This window comes from Prionailurus viverrinus, chromosome C2, assembly GCF_022837055.1.
Source record: "Prionailurus viverrinus isolate Anna chromosome C2, UM_Priviv_1.0, whole genome shotgun sequence".
Lineage (NCBI taxonomy): Eukaryota > Metazoa > Chordata > Mammalia > Carnivora > Felidae > Prionailurus > Prionailurus viverrinus.
The window spans coordinates 84,580,114-84,600,169 of record NC_062569.1 but is presented as its reverse complement, the minus strand read 5'-3'; the positions used below and the strand labels follow the sequence as shown (position 1 = coordinate 84,600,169).

At 41.5% G+C, this 20,056-nt stretch overlaps 1 protein-coding gene across 4 annotated transcripts in view; it reads left to right on the top strand.

Moving 5' to 3' along the window:
* Window positions 1-20,056, top strand: part of LOC125174688 (probable cation-transporting ATPase 13A4) — a 155,157-nt gene that overhangs the window by 43,580 nt on the left and 91,521 nt on the right. For all 4 annotated transcript variants that reach the window (XM_047874319.1, XM_047874317.1, XM_047874320.1 and 1 more), the window contains one exon: window positions 18,909-19,082. Coding sequence is in view for 1 of the 4 variants with exons in the window: in XM_047874320.1 (XP_047730276.1) it covers window positions 18,909-19,082 (174 nt within the window). In the remaining 3 variants the exon portion in view is untranslated. The remainder of the gene's footprint in view (window positions 1-18,908; window positions 19,083-20,056) is intronic.

The window sequence follows — 20,056 nt, the reverse complement described above, 5'->3', positions numbered from 1 at the left end:
TTACATGTTTAGCTTTTAAAGAAACTACCAAACTGTTTTCCAGTGTGGTTGTACTATTTACATTCCCACCAGCAATGTATGAGTCATCCTGGTTCTTCAAATCTTTAACCATTTTGACCGCTTATCTCTAACCATTCTATATATAGCTATAGTAATATCTCATTGTGGTTTCAATTTGAATTTTCTTAATAGCAAATGATTTTGAACATCTTTTTGTGTGCTTACTTGCCATGTGTATTTTCATGTTTTTCTGTCAATTATGTAATTGAGTTGTTTGGTATTTTACTGTTGAGTTTGAGAGTTCTTTATGTATTCTAGATACTAGTCCTCTATCGAATATGTAGTTTGCAAATATTTTCTCCCAGTCAATAGCTTTTCTTTTTCTCCTCTTAACAGGATCTTTTGCAGAGCAAAAGTTTAAAATTTTTATGAAATCTAACTTATAAATATTTTCTTTTGTGGATAGTGCTTTGGATGTCAGGTCTAAGAACTCTTTGCCTAGCCCTATGTACCTAGGTTGTTTCCTACTTTTTTTTTTCTTAAAACTTTATGTTTTATATTTAAGTGTGTGATCCACTGTGAATTAGTTTTTGTATAAGGTATAAAATTTAGATTGAGGTTCATTGTTTTGCCTATGGATATCCAATTACTCCAGTGCCATTTGTTGAAAAGTCTACTTTTTCTTCATTAAATTGCTTTTGCACATTTATCAAAAATCAGTTGGGCAGAGTTATGTAGGTCTATTTCTTGGTTTTTATTCTGTTCCATTGATCAATGTGTCAGTGCTACACAGTCTTGATTAAGGAAGTATAAAATAATTTTTAAAATCAGGTAGACTTGTTTCCACTTAATTCTCATTTTTTCAAAATTGTTTTAGCTATTATAGTTCATTTGCCTTTACAAATAAATTGTAGAATAACTTTGTTCATATCTACATACATTTTACTGAGATTTTGATAGGAATTGTGTAAATCTGTATATTAGTTTGAGGAGAATTAAAATCTCTACTATATCGGGGTGCTGGGGTCGCCCAGTTGGTTAAGCATCCAACTCTTGATTTTGGCTCAGGTCATGATCTCATGGTCATGGGATTGGGCCCCATGTTGGGCTCTGTGCTGAGTGTGGAGCCTCCCTGTGATTTTTTTCTTTCCCTCTCTCTCTGGCCCTCTCTCACCTCTCTCTCTCAAAATAAATAAATAAACTTCAAAAAATAATTAAATCTTTATAATGTTAAGTTTCCCATACCATGGACATGATAAGTCAGTCCATTTATTTAGAAGTTTCTTTGATTTCTCTTATCAGCATTTTGTAGTTTTCAACATGCAAGTCTTGTATGTGTTTCATGAGATTTATACCTAAGTATTTCATTTTTTTGAGAGATTGTAAATAGTCTTGCATTTCAAATTTTAGTATTCAATGTTTATTACTAGGTTATAGAAATATAATTAATTGATTTTTATAAGTTTATCTTGTATCTTATAACCTTCTAGGAGGGTTTTTTTTTTTTGTAGATTCCTTGGGATTTTCATATAAAAACATATATTACATGCAGGTAGAAACAGTTTTATTTTATTATTTTTTTAATTACTTAATTATTTTTTTAATTTTATTTTTTGAGAGAGAGAGAGAGAGAGAGAGGGAGAGAGGGAGGGAGAACCTGAGCAGGGGCAGGGCAGAGAGAGAGGGAGACACAGAATCCGAAGCAGGCTCCAGGCTGCAGCCTCCCAGCTGTCAGCAGAGAGCCCGACGCGGGGCTCAAACCCAGGAACTGTGAGACCTGAGCCGAAGTCAGCCACTTAACCAACTGAGCCACCCGGGTGCCCTTGGAAACTGTTTTAAATCTGTATGCTGTTTGTTTCTTTTTCTTCTCTAGCTACAACTTCTTATGTGAGTATGAGCAGTAAGAGGAGACATTTTCATCTTGTTCCTAATCTCACTGGGAGAACATTCACTGTTTCATCATTACATATAGTTACCTACGTGTTTTTAAAGATGCTTTGTATCAAGATGAGGAAGTTAGTTTTCATTTCTAATTCCCTGAGAATTTTATCATGAATTGTTGTAAAATTTTGTCAAAAAAGTTTTTTCCATGCCAATTGATATGATCATGTGGTTTTTATTTAAAAATTTTTTTTAATGTTTTTATTTATTTTTGAGACAGAGAGAGACAGAGCATGAGCAGGGGAAGGGCAGAGACAGAGGGAGACACAGAATCCAAAACAGGCTCCAGGCTCTGAGCTGTCAGCACAGAGCCTGATGTGGGGCTCGAACTCACAGACTGTGAGATCGTGACTTGAGCTAAAGTTGGACATTCAACCGACTGAGCCATCTAGGCTCTGGTCATGTGGTTTTTTTTTTTTATCTGTTAAGATGGTGGATCACATTGATTTTTGAGTGTTAAAGTAGCTTTATATCCCTGGAATAAATCCTACTTGGTAATGGTGTGTAATTCTTTTAACATATTGCTGCATTCTATGTGTTAATGTTTTGTTCAGGGTTTTTGCTTCTGTGTTCCTGAGGAAGATTGGTCTACAGTTCCCTTCTTTTTTCTTTTCTTTTCTTTTCTTTTCTTTTCTTTTCTCTTTCTTTCTTTCTTTCTCCCTCCTTTCCTTCTTTCCTTCCTTCCTCCCTTCCTCATTTAGTAAGCACTTACTATGTGTGAGTCCCTGTGCTAGCTATTAGATATATCTGGCGGAGGATAGACTTCAGTGGGCTAGTGCTATGACAGCAGAACACACGAGATTCTGAAAGAAGCTACAGCCAATTCCTGGAAGACTTCAGTGGAAAAGTGCCAATTGAAAAGAATCTAGATGCATGAACAGGAGTTTACCAGCAAGCCCAGTTAGGGGTGAAGGACATTCTAAGTCATGGAGACACAGTGTACAAAGGTATTGACATAGGAAAGAACAAAGCACATTCCATTCAGAGAACTGACTGTTGCTTGGCAAAGCTGATGTGCAGGGTGTGTGTGTGTGTGTGTGTGTGTGTGTGTGTGTGTGGTGGAGTGGGATGCAAAGAACAGAGAGTTGAGGCTGAAAAGATAGTGTGGGGAAGATTAAGAAGAACTTTGCATGCCATTCTAAAGGGATTTAAGAGTTCTAAGTAGGTAACCAACTACTTTGTGGGCATTAACACTATAGGTCACATCCTGAGAAACTCTTCAGTCTTGGACAAACTGGGATGGCTGGTCACTGTAGTAAGGAATTGTAATCAGGTGTCTGTTTTAGAAAGGTAACTCTGTAGCAACGTGGAAAACAATGTAGACAGAAGCGAAACTGGACACAATGCCTCTTGTGGTGATTGTAGTGTGAGCACAGGTTGAACTAATGAAGTATCAGGAAGGGAGAAGAGGAGACCAACTTGAGAAATATCTAGGAGACATAATCAATAGACATCGAACTAATTAGATGTGGAGGGAGAAGGAGAAAAATACTAAAGGGAATCCCTAGATTGCTGAGTCATATAACTGGATGTGTAGAAGCAGTGGCGGAGTGTGTGGTTAATGTGTTTGGTTGTGTTTATTTATTAAAAAGATTTTTGTTAATGTTTATTTATTTTTGAGAGAGACAGAGCATGAGTGAGGGAGGGGCAGAGAGAGAGAGAGGGAGACACGGAATTTGAAGCAGGCTCCAGGCCCTGAGCTGTCAGCACAGAGCCTGACACGGGACTAGAACTCACAAACCGTGAGATCATGACCTGAGCTGAAGTCAGACACTTCACCGACTGAGCCACCCACGTGTCCCACTTGTGTTTGGTTTTAAACTTAAGTTTAATTTGACTGAGGAGGCTTTGTAGAGAAAGTTTTATTGCAAAGTGTTTTTAAAGATTGCTAGGATTTATTTTTTGCTGGGCAAGGGAACAAGAAGGTTGGGGCAGGCCTCGGCAAAACAAAAATAAAAAACCTGCTTGAATTAAGGCATATTGGTGAGTAGGGTATTTCTACGAATGTGAGTAGTTACATGACCTACTCAGTTTAGGTGCTATTTTGCCTGATATGACTGATTAGACTAAGGGAAATAAGAGAAGACAAAGGTTGCTTCGCTGTAAATATAGGATAAGGCAAGGCTACCCAACTGGTGTGCCATGAATGGCACTAGGGTGCTAGAGATGGAGTACAGGGGTTCTTGCAGGACTGTTGGGATATTGATCCTCTCTAGTTTTAAGTAGCCTCATCTATTTATCTGATCTGCCCTGTGCGAATATTGTCATTTTACTATGGGTGTCATTTTCCATGTAATTATGGAAAAGATGTGGGAGCACTGTACTGAGGGAACCCTTTCTTTTGTTTAAGTTAGAGTTAAATTGACTTCAAAGTTACCAAAGTTTTTATTAGAATGCAAAATAACAAAACAAAAATTAAGTTTCTATTTCTTTCTGACTCATAGACTTTATTTTTTCACAGCTTTATTGAGATGAGATTACATATAACATTGTGTAAGATCAAGGTGTTCCATGCAATGATTTGATATACGTACATATTGTGAAATGATTAAGTTCTTTATAAACAAAAACTTTGGATCGTTTTTCACCATCCCTGGTGGGACAAATGCTATTATTTCTAAAAACTATATACCCATTAAAATAAAAGCAGCTGAAGTTTAGGTCATTTGTCTGCTGTTTTTGAAATTAGTGGGAGTGTAGCTATTAGTGGGAGTGTAGTATTTGAATTCTTGCAGAATGACTATTATGAGATAGGGAAAGAACTTGATTAAAAAAGAATGAGCAAAATATACTGATATTCATATAAGAGTGTGTAACCTTTCCCCTCTTTTATTGTGAAATATATTCTTATATATATTAATATTATATATTATATCTATATAAAATGCACGAATACTTTTGTACAGATCAGTGGATAATTATAAGGTGAACATTTATTAACCATCATCTAGGTTAAGAAATAGAATAATGCCTAATCAGTTTAGAGAAACCAGTTAGAGGGGAGCATTAGTGTGATATTGTGAAATTTGAATATGGTTTGGGTATTAGTTGAGATAAAAAAATCACTGACCTGGAAAAAATGGAGGCCAGTGAATGAAAAAAGCAGACTGTATAAGAGCATTTACAGTATGGTTTCATTTCGGTTAAAGAAACAACATATATGCAGTTAAGTTGTTAATTGTGGTGATCTCTGCGTTGTGGGAATGTCAAGTTTTCATTGGTATTTTTATTTTCTGATCTTTAAAGTGTGCTTGGGGGGTTGCTTGGACAGCTCAGTCAGTTAAACATCTGACCCTTAATTTCGGCTCAGGTCATGATCCCAGGGTTGTGGGATCCAGCCCCGCTTCTGTATTAATAAAAGCATAACGCCTCCCAAGACAATGTCACAAATATCTGGCCCAGCATTTAGTGTCCCGAATTACTCTGTATCAGTTGGGTGTGACATCCCAGGATATTAGAAAAAGGTAGATATTCTGGTCTCCTTTATGTCCCACTATTCTCCCAAACAATTTTCCATTCTTACCAAGTTACTCATTTCCCTATTACTTACCCTAATTTCACCTTTTGCCACATCTGTCCATTTGCTTGAAATTCCTCAGCAGGTTAGGAAGTCCCTTTTCTGTCAGTCAAAACCAGAATCATGCATCATGGCTTGACGGTGACCTCTTACTGAATCGCGAGAAACCTTCCCCGAGGCTGTGCTCAGTTCTGACTGCCAGTTATGGAAATGAATCAAGTTGTCTTGTCACCCTGGGGAATGCTGTTGCTCGGTTGGTGAATCTGAGCAGTGGCCAGGGAGTCACCCTGTGACATGGTAGCCCCCTTTCTCCGAGCCAAGCATGGGGCTTCCTGCACGTGGCGCACACCCTTTCCCAGAGGGCTGAGTTCTCCAGCAGGTGGTCTGCACGGTATGGTGGCACCAATCTGCACAAATAGTGCAACAAAAACCATCTTCTATTTTTCTTTCAAATGATGGAGCTTGAGTGAGGGCCACGTGGGCAGCTTTGAAGTGGAAATAGGCATCTCCGTAGAAGGAATTTATGACCTTAGAGGGGCACCTATGAGGGGAATGCAAGCTGTCACATACTTAGTATCGGGGAAGTTCTTATTGTTACAGTACTTACAGGTATCCAAATTTAGAGGGATTCAGGAGATCATATAATCCAAACCCCTCTCTGACAGATGGAGAAACTGAGGCCCAGAGAGGGAAAAGGGATTGTTGTAGAGGACCGCAGTTCAGACGAGAACCCCATCTCCAAGCCAGTCTTTTTTTTTCCTACACCAGTGGTTGCGAAATTGTGGGCTCTGACCCTTGATGAGAGTTAAACTTATTGCTTTGGGTCCAACAAGCATTGGTGTAATGTCTATAAGCAAAAGTAGAACTCAGTCATTTGAGAGTGTATGGCATTTTTTTTTGAAATGTCATATGAGTGTGAAAAAATATATACAACCACTTTAATAATAATTCAAAACCCATATGACCGTTGCCTGAGTCAGAAAATGGAACACCACTAGCCCTCCAGAGATTCTCCTGGGGTCTGCCCTAACAAGGACCCATCTCTGTTGTCCCTCCAACCCCCATGCAGAAGTAACCTCTCACATGGCTTGTATAATTATCATTTTCTTGCCTTTTAAAATGTTTTTTTCTAACTATGTCTGCATCCCATAACAGTATTTTAAAGGTTCAGATGACTGAAATCATACTGATCATCTTCTTTTGTATTTTGCTTCTTCGGCTTATTATATTGGTGAGATGTATCCATGTTGCTGCACAAAACTGTAGTTTATTCATTGTCAGGGTGTCAGACAGAATATAGCATTGTAAGGACTTTACTTTTTAAAAAGTTAATGTTGGGGCGCTTGAGTGGCTCAGTCATTTAAGCCTCCGACTTCGGCTAAGGTCATGATTTTACAGTTCGTAGGTTCAAGCCCTGCGTTGGGCTCTGTGCTGGCAGCTCAGAGCCTGGAGCCTGCTTCGGATTCTGTGTCTTCTTCTCTCTCTGCCCGTTCCCTGCTCACACTCTGTCTCTTTCTCTCTCTCTCTCTAAAAAATAAATAAATATTTTTTAAAAAGTTAATTTTATTGTTGGTGGACTTTTAGATTGTTTCCAGCTTTGAATTTTCCTTGTTTGTGTCTCTTGGTAACACAGGTGCACAAGTTTCTGTAGAGAAGATACTTACGTATAGAACTGCTGGATCACACAGTGTGCATATCTTTAACCATACTATGTGATGCCAAAGTGCCTTCCAAAGAGGTCTTGACAATTTCTCTCTCACCAACAATGTGAAGCAAGGGTTCCTCATTATAAAAACGGGTGGTAATCATTGTTCTCTCACATGCTTTCTGTTCATTTCCACTACATGGAAAGTAGTGGCCCTCTCAATGAGAAAGCTAGGTAATATAATGCTTCTAGAATGATTTTTATCTACACAGGCCCTTGTTTAGTCATATATATATATATGTAGATATATATGTATATATGTGTATATATAGATACAATCAATATATTTATATTGATTTTATGTTGTTTGAACAGGTAGAAATGGAGCTGTTCTGGTTGAAAGGGCAGTGTTTTGTGGGGGCGTGTGTGTTAAGTGGGAGGGAGCTCAGAGTACACCTGGGCCCCAGCTCAATGTCTGGCACATGGTGTAATTATTAGTAGGGTTATCTGAAAATGGAACAGCCTTCCCCAGGAAGTAGAGTTTGCTTCATTGGAGGTGTGGGAGTTCCATATTGTGAAAGAAATACAGGATCAGGTCATTTCTGATCTTTTCTAAAATCTTATGGTAAGTGACAAATAATCATACCTGGGGAGAAAGACATATAACAATACTTGGGAATATAATTTATTATCCAGATCAGTTGTCTATTGATCAAAGGGTAGGAGTCCGACTGACTTTGGAAGGAGATCATTGCTTTTCCTAGGCTCTCTTTCTATATGCCTTGGTTTAAGAAGTCTCTTAAGATCTCAGCTTCCTGAGGCACCTAGGTGACTCAGTTGGTTAAGCATCTGACTCTTGATTTCGGCTCAGGTCATGATCTCACGGGTCATGATCTCACAGAGAGTTGGGCTCTGCAATAATAGCATGGAGCCTGCTTGGGATTCTATCTCTCCTTCTCTCTCTGCACCTCTCACCCTCGTGCTCTCTCTCAAAATAAATAAACATTAAAAAAAAAAACCTCAGCTTTCTTCCCTGAAAATATTTGACTGGATGTTTGCTGTGATTCATCAAGTTGTAATAGTCTATGATTACCATTTTTGGCTTTTCTGTTTACCAGTCTAAAAATATTCCAATCTAAGAAATTACAATATAATTGGATCCATTTGTGCACTCAAACAGTATTTGTGGGCCTATCATGTGCTGGGAACTGTTCTACTCTGTGCCAGGGATCCCACAATGAAAAAGACAGAAGTTCTGCTCTTGTGGAATATTGCCAGGAACAGATCACAAAAAAAACTAAATAAAAATATCAAATGGGGATAAAGGGCTTGTGGAGGTTTAAAATAGGATGATGTGCTACAGAGTGATTGGGTGACTTCCTGAGACCATGTGGTCAAGGAAGCCAAAATCTCAATGATAAGGAGGGGCCAGATATGTTGGGGCACCCCTGAGGGTTTAACAATTAACCTTAAGTCTAATCGCCCTCACAATAACAACAGCCTAGTTTTGAATAATGTTTCCAACCACTGCTGTTCCATTTCAGTGTCCTAACAGTTTTGTGAGGGAGGCATAAGTGTTCTTAACTTTTAAGTGGGACAATGATTTTCAGATGATAAAACTAGTAAGTGGCAAAGCCAGGTCTTGACTTCAAGTATTTGGTTCTTCTTACACGTGGCTTTTTCCCCTGCTCTGCCCAGTCTTGGGTGTTTACACTGTTCAGTGAGTAGACTGCCCTGACAGGATGGTAGCCCTACATACAGACCTGTCTGTGCTTTGTCTTACGTCACTCAGGTGTCACCAGAAACAATTTGAGCACCACACGAGAACCTAGAATATGCCTCTTGCCCAAGATTGCCAGACCAGAAGATTAGGATGTTGCTGGCAGAAACCACCATCTGGTTGCTGGGTGGAGTCCCTCGTGCCTAGTTCCCCTCTCTCTGCAGTTTGAAGCTTGTGAAAACCTGTTTGAGGGGAACCTAAGAACGTGTCTGAGCAGCACCTCAATTATGTCAAATAGCTCAAATGTGAGCAATTAGCAAGAGTTAAGCCCTGTCCCCCATGACACCTGCCAGATGACGATGTCAGACAGCTGAGAAGCAGCCTGGGGGGGCGGGGGGAGCGTGGTGGGGTGGGGGAGGGGGCCGTGTTAAGTAAGAAGGACCTGACTCTGTTATCTATCAGAAAGCTGGCGAAAGGTACATTCTTTAACTTCTTTGAACCTTGCCTTCCTTATTTCTCTCCCACCGCTGAAATTAACTTTGTTATAGAGTTTTGATGATTAAATCAGAATGCGGCGGTGCCTGGGGGGGCTCAGTCTGTGTCCAACTCTCGATTTCAGTTCGGGTCATGATCTCATGGTTTGTGAGTTCCAGCCCTGCATTGGGCTTTTCACTGACAGCACGGAGACTACTTGGTATTCTGTCTCTGTTTCTCTCCATCCCTCCCCTCATGCTCTCTATCAAGATAAATTGAAATAAACTTTAAAAAAATGTTTAAAAATCAGAATGTGGAAAAATATATATTTAGGGTGACTGGGACATAATATAAATTATTTACACAAACTATGTTTTCATGAGCTTCAGCCATGCAAGGTGGACAATTATTGACGGGGCAGGTTGTTACCCACCCTGTCTGCCACTGATGGCTGGAACACTTTGCTTTTCTGCCAGCCAACTGGTGTCACAAAGAGGAGTTTCCACAGCCCAGGCTGGCAGCATCCTGGGCTGAGAAGAAGAAACCCTGATTAGCTGAAGGACACTGATGTCCCACACATGTCTGTTCTTTTTGTTTCCGTAACCAGATTGCTGCCCAGCTAGAAAGGCCATGGGCAGCAGCCTCTTCCCCTGACTTGGCCTGAGGATACCCCCTTTTAGGGAAGCCAGGAGAGGCCCACTTGCTGGTTGGGGAGGGGCAAAAATGGAGGTGTAGATTTTAAGTTTTCAGCAACTTTTGGCCACCAGCTAGCTGGAGTGGAATACACATCCCTGATTCCCAGAGTCCCATCCCAAAGTGAATTATCTGGCCTGACATGACTAGGTTAATTGTAACCCCACAGTACACTGACTTGTTACACCTTAAACTAACATCTTGTCCTGAAATAGACTCCCTGTTTTCACACTCCATATCTTTTGCTCAAGGCTGGTTCCTCCACATGGAATGCCTCTTCTCCTACCCTCCTTTCCTGAGTATTGAAATTCCAACAATTCTCTCCAAGTCCAACCTCAAGGAACAAAGGTCCTGGAATGACTTCTTAATTATCATCTTAGTGGGATTGCCTTACCACTTGAACCTCATGGCATTTTTCTCCCAGTGTTTTTCAGATGGCGCTTAATGTTTTCTGCTCAGAGGTATATTTTAATTAATTAATTATTAATTGATTTAATTAATTATCTCCCTTGTCAGCCCCTGGAGGGTGGGGAATTTATATTCAGCAGACCTACTTTACCCATGGCCTTAGACATGGTAGGCAATTTGAGTTGAACTTGAGCAAAGACACTTGAAGGCTTTATGCTGGGAGGTAGCAGCTAAACATTTCTATGATGAGTTCCTCCATTCTGGGGCCTGACACCTAACACAGGAGTCATTCCACTGTGTGCCATAGCAGTTGTGTGAGGTAATGCTTTGGCAAGAGAACTGGGAGTCATTGGCAAGAGAGATGACATTCCAAAACTAGGAATGAGCGAGAAGTGAGATTCCAGAGCTGGGAATGAAATTGACATTCCAGCTGTCTGTCAGAGGACAGTGAATGGCAGCCAGGTCACTTAGATCCCCAAAGGGTCCCCTCAAGGCTCACGCTTGCCATGACTCAATGGATGTCAACATTGTTAATGGAAAATGTGACTCAGCTCTTAAGTAGTGATATCTTTCTTTATTTCTAAAGTCATTTTTTTAGTTAGTATAGTGATATCTCTTTATCTATTTCTAAAATAATTTTTTTTGTAAAGTAATTTCCAAACCTGTGAAATTATCATAGCTCACTCACAGGTAATTGTGCACACACCTTTTGGTCCAGAGCAGAAGCCTGGGCAGCAGATGCCCAAATCAGTTTGTTGTTCACACCCCAAGATGTTAGTTGCCTCTGTGGAAGGTAAGGAGTCTGTAAAACTCAGTCTTATCTTTAGCATCTTTTCAACCCCCAGAGACAGATAATAAGATGGAAAAAGAAAAATGAAAGCACTTGTTTATTTTATTTTTTTAATGTTTACTTATTTTTGAGAGAGAGAGAGAGAGAGAACATGAGCAGGGGAGGAGCAGAGAGAGAGATGGAGACACAGAATCCAAAGCAGGTTCCAGGTTCCCAGCTGTCAGCACAGAGCCCAATGAGGGGCTCAAACTCACAAACCTTGAGATCATGACCTGAGCCTCGGAAGTTGGGTGCTTAAGGGACTGAGCCACCCAGGTTCCCCTGAAAGCACTTGTTTAAGAAAGCCAGCCTTAGAGATTGATGTGAGTGTAATGCAAGTGAAACTAGTTAACATTTCCTAATGACAAAAGGCAGGGCAGTATCTTGGGGTTGTTTATGATTCCTCCTCTCCCCTCTATGCCCCCCACCATGGAATGGTTTAATTTTTAAAGGGTCAGAGAAGAGGCTACAGTTAAACTTGGGCTAGGAACAAGAAGAGTAAGGGTTCATTACCTTCCTTCCTTCCTTCCTTCCTTCCTTCCTTCCCTCCTTCCTTCCTTCCCTCTTTCCTTTAGCACAATCACTCACTTATTCATCCATTTAGCATGTATTTACTGAGTGCCTACTACCTGCAGATAATGTGCCAGATGCTGGGTAAACCATACTGGAGGAGACAAACTGGAAAGGATCCTAAACTGATAGAACTCAAAATCTTGTGGGAGCTGGAAAGGAGGGAGTTAGAGAAGCAAGCAAAAAATTTCAAGTACACATTGTGAAAATGGTAAAAAAATATATATAAAGGGTGGGTGAGATCAGGGGCTTATCATTATACAGGACATTAGCTACTGCCCCTCTGAGACGGACACACTTAAAGGAGGCTTAAACAGATGAGGGGTAGCCAGCCATGGGAAGACCCTGAGGCAGGAAAGGGCTCTGTGACTGTGGCTGGCATGGCAGCACAGAATGAGGCGGCAGGAGAGTGGCTCTGTTTGGGGAGGGTGGCAGGTGCCGACCACAAGGGCAATTTGCATTCTCTCTTAGCACCTCAGTTTCCTCATCTGCAAATGGGCTGCTGAGTCCATTATGGGTCTTGAGTGACCACTTGGCATGAATTGCAAATCCTTCTTTACCTTCGATTTCAGTATCAAAATCCTCTGGCTCTCCTCTGGGTGCTGAGGAGGACATGTAGGTACTGGGACCTAGAGACCTGCTTAGGTTAGTTAGGTGGGGGGAACTCAAATACCTATGTGGTTTATCAACCTCAGCATTGTTTGAGGCCAGAAAAGTTTTTGCTGTGGAGGTTGAGGGGCAACGGTGTCTTCTGCATTGTAGGATGTCAACTGCATTGTGGGATATTTAACAATATTCCTGGAATATTCCTGGGCCCAGAAGCTATGTCAGTAGCACCTCTCACTCAGTTGAGAGTGACCAAAAAGCTCTCCAGCTATTGCTAAATGTCACCTGGGGACAGAATCACTCCTAGTTGAGAATCACTGGCCTACAGGGTGAGGTTGTAGCTCAGATGAGCAGGCCCAGTAGGAGATGAGAAGTGAATCTGACACATGGTCTCAGTGTTGGGGAAAGGAGAAAACATGGCAGGGACCATGGTCCAAGACCCTCTCATTACTTGTCTATGTTGTGTTGTGTTATCTCAGCCTTTCCATCGGTTCTTTATAATAACGTGATGACCCCATCACCCCAACAAAGCTAGGACCTTGATGATAGTCTACATTGCACAATGTGGCCCCACCTTGCCTCAGTAGGGGTAACCATTGTCCTATATCATGTCTTCATCAATTCCTCACTTCCCTTTCGATGTAACTTTCTTTTATTTAAGTGTATCCCAAAAATACATTTGAATTTCATTGCTTTTAACTTTTTAAAAATGTTCTTTTTACTGATGTAATTGTTTGCACTGACTTTTGTCACTTCCTAGTTATGTCACTGGGAGTCAGCCATACTGTGGGGTGTTGCTGGAGTTGATTTGTCTGAAGTGCTGTGTAAGATCCCATTGTATGAATGTACTGCAGTGCCTTACCCTGTCTCCCACTGGATGGTTTTGGGATAGTTCCTGGGTTATTTGGTGCTCTCCAGCTGATTCTTCCAGTACTGGGTACAATGTGGGTACAGTGCTGTCACAATTTCTGATTTATTAAAAAATTTTTTTTTCATGTTTGTTTATTTTTGAAGGAAAGAAAGACAGAGCAGGAGCAGGGGAAGGGCAGAGAGAGAGGGAGACACAGAATCTGAAGCAAGCTCCACGCTCTGAGCTGTCAGCACAGAGCCTGATGCGGGTCTCGAACCCACAAACCGCGAGATCATGACCTGAGCTGAAGTTGGTCACTTAACTGAGCCACCCAGGCGCCCCAATTTCTGATTTATTTTAAAGAAAAGATAGAAGTCAGAATTTTTATGTGAAAGTGACTGGGGGACTAACATAAAGTTTTAAGAAATGCTTACCAGGCTGGCGAGAAACCTGTCGACAGGCCATTCTTCTTGAGCCTCCAGTTTAAGATTTCCGGATTAGGTCAATTCAGGTTGAGAGCATCTCGCTTCAATCTAGAAGTCAAATGAACTTAGGGGAGCCTGGGGAAGTCATTCTTCTGCATGAAAGGGTGTCAAGCAAGAAACTACTGAGGTGAAAACTGGAATAGGGTAGGGTTGGTGGTTGGGATAAGCAGTGATGTAAATTGCATTCATGCAGCATAGTTTGTTGTAGTTGCATGAAAATTACAGTGAAACATTCTCTTCACATCCCAAATTTGGAAATAAGGGGAAAAGATTATCTTAAGGGAGATAAAAAAAAATCACTTACACTTTCAAATATTTAATGAAGCCAGTAAAGAAATGCAAAATTGTCTTAAAGAGAATAAATGGCTCCCAGGCTAATGGGATTTGAGTGTAATTTGATTGAATTAATTAATATGTTCAAAGAAGGCATGTCAGTCAGGGTGGGAGATGGTCAGAGAAGAGTCCTTAGCCCGTTTTAAGCACTATGCTGGCATACGGCTCCCCTGGCGGGACAATCACACTGAAAATGGTGGTGTTGGGAAGAGAACAAAGTCTTAATACCTACCCATATATTCATCTCGTCGTGTGACTGTCACATACATCTCATTCTCCCATTCCGACCAATTTCTGGGACATGGTGAACTTGAATCTTCCTGGAGAGAGGTGTTCTGCTAGCAGTCTCTGGGACTAGAGGGCTTAGAGCCACTCTCAGGACCTGGTGAGCCCCCAGATGATGACATTACCCTACAAGGCTTCTTGAAGTCAGCCAATGTCCTGCTCTCATCACCCTCTCGTGTGCATTTCCAGGAGTATTGTCTTCACATCTCTACAATCATTAAGTGCTCACCTAGTGTCAAACCCTAAGTACAAGTACAGAGTATAACCTCTGGAAAGATCAGTCTTGATTCAGCCTCATAAACCTTGTAGGTCAGGTTTTATCCAGACTGTGGTAACTCCCTGAATCTATTTGGAGAAGATTATTTATATGCATCTGTGTGTATTTTTCTGGGGACAGGGTCTATAGATTTTTAAGGGGTTCTGTTGGCTGAGGTAGTTGAAATCATTGCTTTGGGGAGCATAAGTTTGACCTTTTGAGTATAGGGGTTCTGCAGGGAAGAAGATCTGGACACTTGGAAGCCAAAGTTTAAGCCCATAGGAATGCAAAAGACCTAGATCTTCAGGGACAGAGAGAACAGAAGAATCTGTGGGTAGAAAGGGAGAAGAAGAAAGGGACAATGTGCTATTTCATAATGCATCTTGACTGCCATGAGTGTAATAGTCTTTTGACATTTTCTCAATATTCTTTTTTTTTTTTTTTGGTTGATTGATTCCCTTTGTGGGAGGTAAGGGTGGGGGGAGTGCAGAGTGGCAGGGATGGTTCCCTCAAGCATTTTCAGGGACATGGAAGGCACTCCATGGCATAGGAAATAAACTGCTACGGGATCATAAAAAACAGTACCATGCTAATTTTTGCATTTTTTAAGCCAGTATCTGTTAATGTCCCTTAAATGTAATTTGCAGTCAGTACAACTAAAGTCAGTACAATTCAACTCACTTTATTTTTTTTCAATATATGAATTTATTGTCAAATTGGTTTCCATACAATACCCAGTGCTCATCCCAAAAGGTGCCCTCCTCAATACCCGTCACCCACCCTCCCCTCCCTCCCACCCTTCAACTCACTTTAGTAAGCAATAATTGAACACTCCTTGTCCACATTATTCCAGCCTTTCTACTACCAATGGATTATTGGCCATAAGCTATGAACTGATGTTGTAGTGTCCACAGAACTGAGAGCAGGTAAGCTTTTAAAGCAATGTTCTAGGGGTACCTGGGTGGCTCAGTCAGTTGAGCATCCGACTCCTGATTTCCGCTCATGTCATGATTCCAGGGTCATGGGATCGAACCCCATATTGGACTCTGTGCTGATAGTATGGAGCTTCCTTTGGATTCTCTCTCTCTCTCTCTCTCTCTCTCTCTCTCTCGCTCTCTCTCTTTCTCTCTCTCCCTCTACCACTTTTTCCTGCTTGCACACTCTCTCTCTCAAGTAAAAAAATAAACAAAAATAAAGCAACACTCTGGTGTAACTAGGAGATATTCACCTGGCCTGACTGTCTACTTCTGTTCTGCTGTTCCAGTGTTCTTATTAATAGCACCCAATTCAGAGGACAATTTATATAGTCATCCCTCTATATAACCCTTTTATTGCTCTAACCTTGTTTGTTCTTATCATTTATGTGACTCTCTTCCCATTAAGCTAATGACCTCCTTGGTAGTAGAATCATTGTCTTTTTTTTTTTTTTACATTTTTTTTTTTACATTTTATTTATTTTTGAGAGAGAGAGACAGAGCACAAGTGGGGGAGGGGCAGAGAGAGAGGGAGACACAGAATCGGAAGCAGGCTCCAAGCTCTGAGCTGTCAGTGCAGAGCCCAATGTGGGGCTCGAACCCACGAACCGTGAGATCATGATCTGAGCCGAAGTCAGTTGCTTAACTGACTGAGCCACCCAGGCGCCCGTAGAGTCATTGTCTTATTCATCTCTGTGTGTAGCACATGTCTGCTCTTTGGTGGACCCTTAAAAATTATTTATTTAAATTGAACTGAAATTCAAGACAGAGTGAAAAAGGTCCTTAGAATGGCAATGACCAACTTACATTATCCTCCCATGCTGCAAAGGTCTAGACTGGAGGTCTAGTTTTGAGTTACTGATGAACTTTACCGCTTTGAGACACTTATTTTGTCTTCTTTTTCAACTAAATGGAAGAGTAGGTGGAAAGTGCTTTGTGAAGGACTTTGAAGTACTCAGAAAATATTAGCTGCTGCCATTGTTACCAATAATAGTTGCTAATAATATCTATTACATATAATAACTTTAAACTTCAGTTTTCTTAGCTGGAAATTGAAGATAATAATTCCTGCTTACATTATTTTGATAATGAACATGAATTTACTTTGGAAACTATAGAGGGCTCTCACTGCATAGCCTGTAAAAGAATGCATGCTAACAGGGAGATTTGTGCTTCTAGAATTGCCATAACTCAGACATACTACATGGAGGGGGTAGCTCAATTGACTGACAATATAAAGAAGCTTTTAAATATAGCCTTCATAAAATATGATACAATTTCTGGGTCATTGGGTAGAAAGTTGACCTATTCCAAAGTATAGGAACATAAAAAAGTACATGGGAAAATTAGATGGGATGGACTTAGGACAGGTTTGGGATTTAGGATTGGGATCCTGCTCAGTGTGAGCTCAAAGAAGCATTGCTTCAGGAATCATGAGGGGACAGAACGATTCCAGACCTGGCAGTTGGAGAGCAAAAGCTGGAGTTTGGGACAAAAGAGGATTCATATCAAGATAGACATTCTAGTTTGCAAAATCAGCCAAGAGCTTATGTTTCTGAGTTAATGTGAATGTTTCATCAAAGGCATGCCAAATGTGGACAATACCTAAGGCAGTCAGCCAGCACCTGCATTCACTGCTTGCTAATAAGAGGAAGGTACCCGAAAATTACACATGAAAGCAGCTTTCAGCCAACGATCTGATAATGCAATCTTTTCTGATAATGCAATCTCTATCAGGTGAGTCAGAGAAGATGGCTGATTTAAAGTTGCAAGTTCCGGGGCGCCTGGGTGGCGCAGTCGGTTAAGCGTCCGACTTCAGCCAGGTCACGATCTCGCGGTCCATGAGTTCGAGCCCTGCGTCAGGCTCTGGGCTGATGGCTCGGAGCCTGGAGACTGTTTCCGATTCTGTGTCTCCCTCTCTCTCTGCCCCTCCCCCGTTCATGCTCTGTCTCTCTCTGTCCCAAAAATAAATAAAAACGTTGGAAAAAAAAATTAAAAAAAAAATAATAAAGTTGCAAGTTCCAGCACCCTTGTTATCCTAACAGGCAATCCGAGCAGGGGCAGAGCCATTGACACTAGGAATCCTTAGATCTAAATGCCAATAGACTAAGGGGTAGAATTTCGGGTCTACTTCTGGGCAGATGGTCAGATGGTAGCAGCAGCAGCAGCAGCATAAGCAGCAGCAGCGGTAAATGCTTACATAAGCACTTACCCCTAGTAACCCATTTAATTTTCACCACAGCCCTGGGAAGTGGGTACGATCACCGCCCCCATTTTACGGATGGCAAACTGAGGAACACAGAGGTTAAATAACTTGCTCAAGGTCACACCGAGTAAGTGGCAGAGTTAGGCTTTGAATCCAACGTGCCTTGGTCCAGAGAATGTGCTGCTAACCAAGATGCTCGACACTTTTGGCCATCATAATCAGCGCAAAGTATACCTATGACTTTGTGTGATGTAACTGTGGGACTGAGGCCATAAACTTCAGATAGTTGGTTTTCCATTCTGTCCCAGGCTCTACTTGAAAGGAGGAAGTTTGTCCAGATTATAACTTTATTAGAGGTATAAGACTCTTGTTCATATTTGTATCATCCGGGGCCTCATATCCCCTCCCAGCTCATGGCAAGAGCTCAATAACCCATGTTGTTTCTATGGATTTTCCCCGACTCTGTAAAATTCTTTTTGCTACTGAATAAGAGAGGAGGGTGGTAATGCACAGCTCCACCCCAAACACCTGACAGCCACTTGACACTTAGTTATTCCTCCTCTTGTGGGTCAAACACTTTGATCACATCCTGACACTATACTCAAGGCTCGTTTCTGTCCTGCCCATGGAGTTGCTGGTCCCAGCCAAGGGAATCATCCGTTGCTGCGGTCATCTGGTCCTCCTGTCACAAGGCTCATGGTCATGCCTGTCAAGGCTGTGGATCAGACCTGGGTTTGAATCTTGGAAGCAGAACTTCCTAGCTCAGTGGCCTTGGCCAGGTCTTTCTGAGCTCAGCCTCATCGTTTATGAATGAGGGTAATCTTATCCCATTCAGGGGCCGCTGGCAAGACTTAAACAAGATAACATATCATCTAGCATTGTGCGTGACACAGGGTAGTCAGGTGCTCAAATTATAGAAAGGGAGTTTCACAGTTTGATGGCAACTTCCTGGAGGCTTGTGATCCTGTTTTCCTTTGTCAGGGATCCTTCTCCATGTTCTCAGTCTCTCCTCAACTACTTCAGTCTCTGCCCCAGTTTTATACCAAAATCCCAATTGGTTCATTTGCTGTTTATTGTGCGTAACCAATATTTGGGCTCACTTTGGTTCTTCCCCAGGAGCTATTTGGCTACCGGACTCAAGGCTGCCGGAAAACCCTCTGTCTTGCTGGATCCATCTTCTCATTTGGGATCCTCCCCTTGGTGTTTTACTGGAGACCTGCTTGGCACGTGTGGGCAAACTGCGTCCCGTGTTCCTTGCAAGAGGCAGATGTCGTATTGCTGAGGACAACAGTAAGTGTGTATCTGGCTTTGTACTTGGCGGCCCTTTCTTTTCCTGGACATCTCGTTACAGGATGGCTGTGAGGAGATGTGCACACGGCAAGTTCCATCACAGCCTTGCGTTTTATTTACCAAGAACTCAATAATTTATGTATGGTGGGATCTCATTAAAAAGGCTGACTTCACAGGGCATTCCTTTTAAACTTGTGAGTTTTATGAATATTACAACCTGAATAACCATCTTAATAGGTACAAACAATGGGTAATGTGAGGTAGCTGAGTAGGCTACACACTGCAAAATTCACATGGCTCCTTTCCCCTGTCCTGATGTGTCATACCTATCCTAGTCCCCCTGGAACAACTCTGCAGGAAGGGACCAGGAGACACGGGGAGGAGCCATGGTTGTGTCGCATCCTGCAGATATGCTTGGGTAAAAAATGCAACCGTCTTGTCCTGAGCTCATTGTCTGTCTCTGCTAATTCAAGGTCCTGGTATTAGGTGAGTTTCCCTGAATTTGCTCAGCTAACAATTCCTCCTGGCACTCATTACACTTAGGCAACGTATGTCATTCCTGTTCCTGCTGGACTGTCAGCTCCACAAGGGAAGAGATCATTTCCAGCTTGCCACCCACTGCATCCTGAATTCCTGCATGTGGTAGGGATTCCATAAAGATGTGGTAGCTGACAAGCGGAAGTAGATATTCCTATTGGTGGGAGTCAAAGTACAGTCTCACAGAGGACACTGTGCTGAGTTTTCTGGCTGACTTTTAGTGAGTGTTTCTAACAATGCATCAACATAAATGACCCAGAATGACAACAAAATTCTTGATAAGGCAACTTCTGCTGGGCTGTTAACTTTTGTATAGATATATATATATAGATATAGATATAGATATAGATAGATAAATACTCTATTTAATGCAGCAAGAGGAGAGGATAGCAGTGAGTCTTATAACCACAATACAGGTGATAGCTGAGGTACCGCCT